General features: G+C 69.0%; 1 protein-coding gene across 1 annotated transcript in view; it reads right to left on the bottom strand.

Moving 5' to 3' along the window:
• Window positions 1-756: 756 nt before the first annotated feature.
• Window positions 757-2,119, bottom strand: part of NPTX1 (neuronal pentraxin I) — a gene marked incomplete at its 5' end in the record, with an annotated part of 2,280 nt that continues 917 nt past the window's right edge. The window contains 3 exons of the mRNA XM_010578550.1: window positions 757-978; window positions 1,124-1,303; window positions 1,401-1,645. Of these exons, the coding sequence (XP_010576852.1) occupies window positions 757-978; window positions 1,124-1,303; window positions 1,401-1,645 (647 nt within the window). The remainder of the gene's footprint in view (window positions 979-1,123; window positions 1,304-1,400; window positions 1,646-2,119) is intronic.

Raw genomic sequence — 2,119 nt, forward strand, 5'->3', positions numbered from 1 at the left:
AGGCGGTGGGGCCGGGGGGACGTACCTGAGTGCGGCAGGGCGGGGGGCGGGGCCGGGGGGGGGGGCGTTGTCCCATCCGGGGGGGTCCCGCCCCGGTGCCCACCGCAGCCCAGGACTATGGCTGTGGTGCTCGGGAGCAGCGCCGGCCGGGGAAGGGGGCAACGGGGCTCGCCTGGGAAGGTGTGTGGGGGGGTCCCTTACCTGGGGGGGGGGGTACCCCCTCCTTGGAGTCCCGGCTGCTACCGCATCCCAGGCGGGAGTGCAACTGAGGGGGGGATGTTGCAATCCTTCCCCAGCTCCGGGGGTACCACCCCCCCCGGGGGGGGGTGTTTCAGGCTGGAGGGAGAAGAGCCCTAAGGGGGGGGGCTCCAGTCCGGGCCCCGCAGCCTTTTAAGGCGCCGGTGCCCGGGGAAAGCGGGGCTGTCCCGGCGGGGGGGAGGCAGCGGCGGCGAAGCGGGTGGCCGGGCCCGGTGGGGGGGGGGGTTTAGGGGGGGCAGGGACGGCGGGAGGGGGCGCAGCCGCGCCAGGCCAAGGCACGCAGGCGTTGAAGGACGTTGGCAAGACAGAAACCAGAGGGTCGTGGGGCTCCGGGGGTGGGTGGCCCCGCTGCCGGGGGCATCCCCGCTCCTCGGGATGAGACGGGTGGCTTCGTTCTGGGTTGGTTTTGCGCAAAAAAAAAAAAAAAAAAAAGGAGAAAAAAAAGAAAAAAAAAAAAAAAAAAGAACCCGATGAGGTTTCTCTCGCTTGTCCGTGGCCCTAGTTGAGCTGGCGACAGGCCTCGAAAGTCCACTTGGTGGCCCCGCCGTAGATGTCGATGTTGGCCTCAGCCCACGCGATGACGTTGCCCGCGAGCGCCTTGGTGCTGCAGGTGGCCAGGCTGTACACCTCCCCGGGGCTCAGCTTTCTGTCCCACACGTTGAAGTGGGCCAGCTCCCCCACGAAGGCCTGTGTGGCATCGAACCCGCCGCCCAGCGTGTCCTGCGGAGGAGCCACCGTCACGGGGGGGCACACGGCCGGGCTGTCCCGTCCCACCCCGGGAACACCCGGCGCCGTCCATCCCCTCGGGCGCAACCAGCCGAGCAGAGACCCCCACACCTACGCACACCTCCCCCCCAGCCCTTACCTGCTCCTGCCCCAGGACCAGGACCCCCTGGGGCTTGATGGGATGGTAGGGTGCCAGGTTCTCGCCGCTGCCGGTCTGCGTGCCGTCCTGGTAGGCTTCCCACACGCCGTCCCGTGTGGTCCAGGTGACGCAGATGTGGTGCCACTTGCCGTCATTGATGACAAAGGGCAGTTTGGCCACCTGCGGGTGGTGGGTCAGGGTGGTGGGCATGGGGGTCCCCCATGCTGCCCACCCCCCCAGCCTGCCCAGCACCCTTCCCTGCTCCCCAGGGCCGTACCTTGTCATTGATGAGGATCTCCATGGGGTTGTTGCCCCACTCAATGAGCACCAGCTCGTTAGCCTGCCCGGGCACAGCGTAGGAAAAGGGGGTGCCCATGCCGGGGGAGGCGTTGGACTTCATCCACATGCAGACGCTGAAGGCGTACATCTCGGGCAGGCTCTTCTTCACCTTGGCGTACATGTAGTTGGTGCGCAGCGGGAAGGTGAGCTGGAACCTGTCCGGGGGCCGGTTGTCCTTCTGGCCTGCAGGGGTGGAGGCATGGTGGGCTCCGGCCGGACCCTCTGCCTGCTTTGGGGGTGTCGTGTCCACCCCCCCCAACCGCCCCCCGTTATGTAACGGGCCTTGAGATGGCAGCGAGGAGCAAATCCCTCCGGCCCTGCACGGCTGCCTAATCCCCAGCACAGGGCAGCGCCCGGAGCATCCCTGGCTCCTACCGCGGAGCCCACGGGCACCGTCTGGCTACGGCTGGGGGAAAGGGACCGCTCCAGGGCTGGGAGATTGGAGTGGCTCGGCATCCCAGTCCCCGGCATCCCGCCCGGCCGGAGCGGCTCGCCATTCCCGGTCCCCGGCATCCCGGTCCCCGGCATCCCGCCCTACCGGAGCGGCTCGGCGTTCCCGGTCCCCGGCATCCCGGTCCACGGCATCCCGCCCTACCGGAGCGGCTCGGCATTCCCGGTCCCCGGCATCCCGGTCCACGGCATCCCGCCCTACCGGAG

Source organism: Haliaeetus leucocephalus, unplaced genomic scaffold (genome assembly GCF_000737465.1).
Source record: "Haliaeetus leucocephalus isolate CR32 unplaced genomic scaffold, Haliaeetus_leucocephalus-4.0 Scaffold646, whole genome shotgun sequence".
Lineage (NCBI taxonomy): Eukaryota > Metazoa > Chordata > Aves > Accipitriformes > Accipitridae > Haliaeetus > Haliaeetus leucocephalus.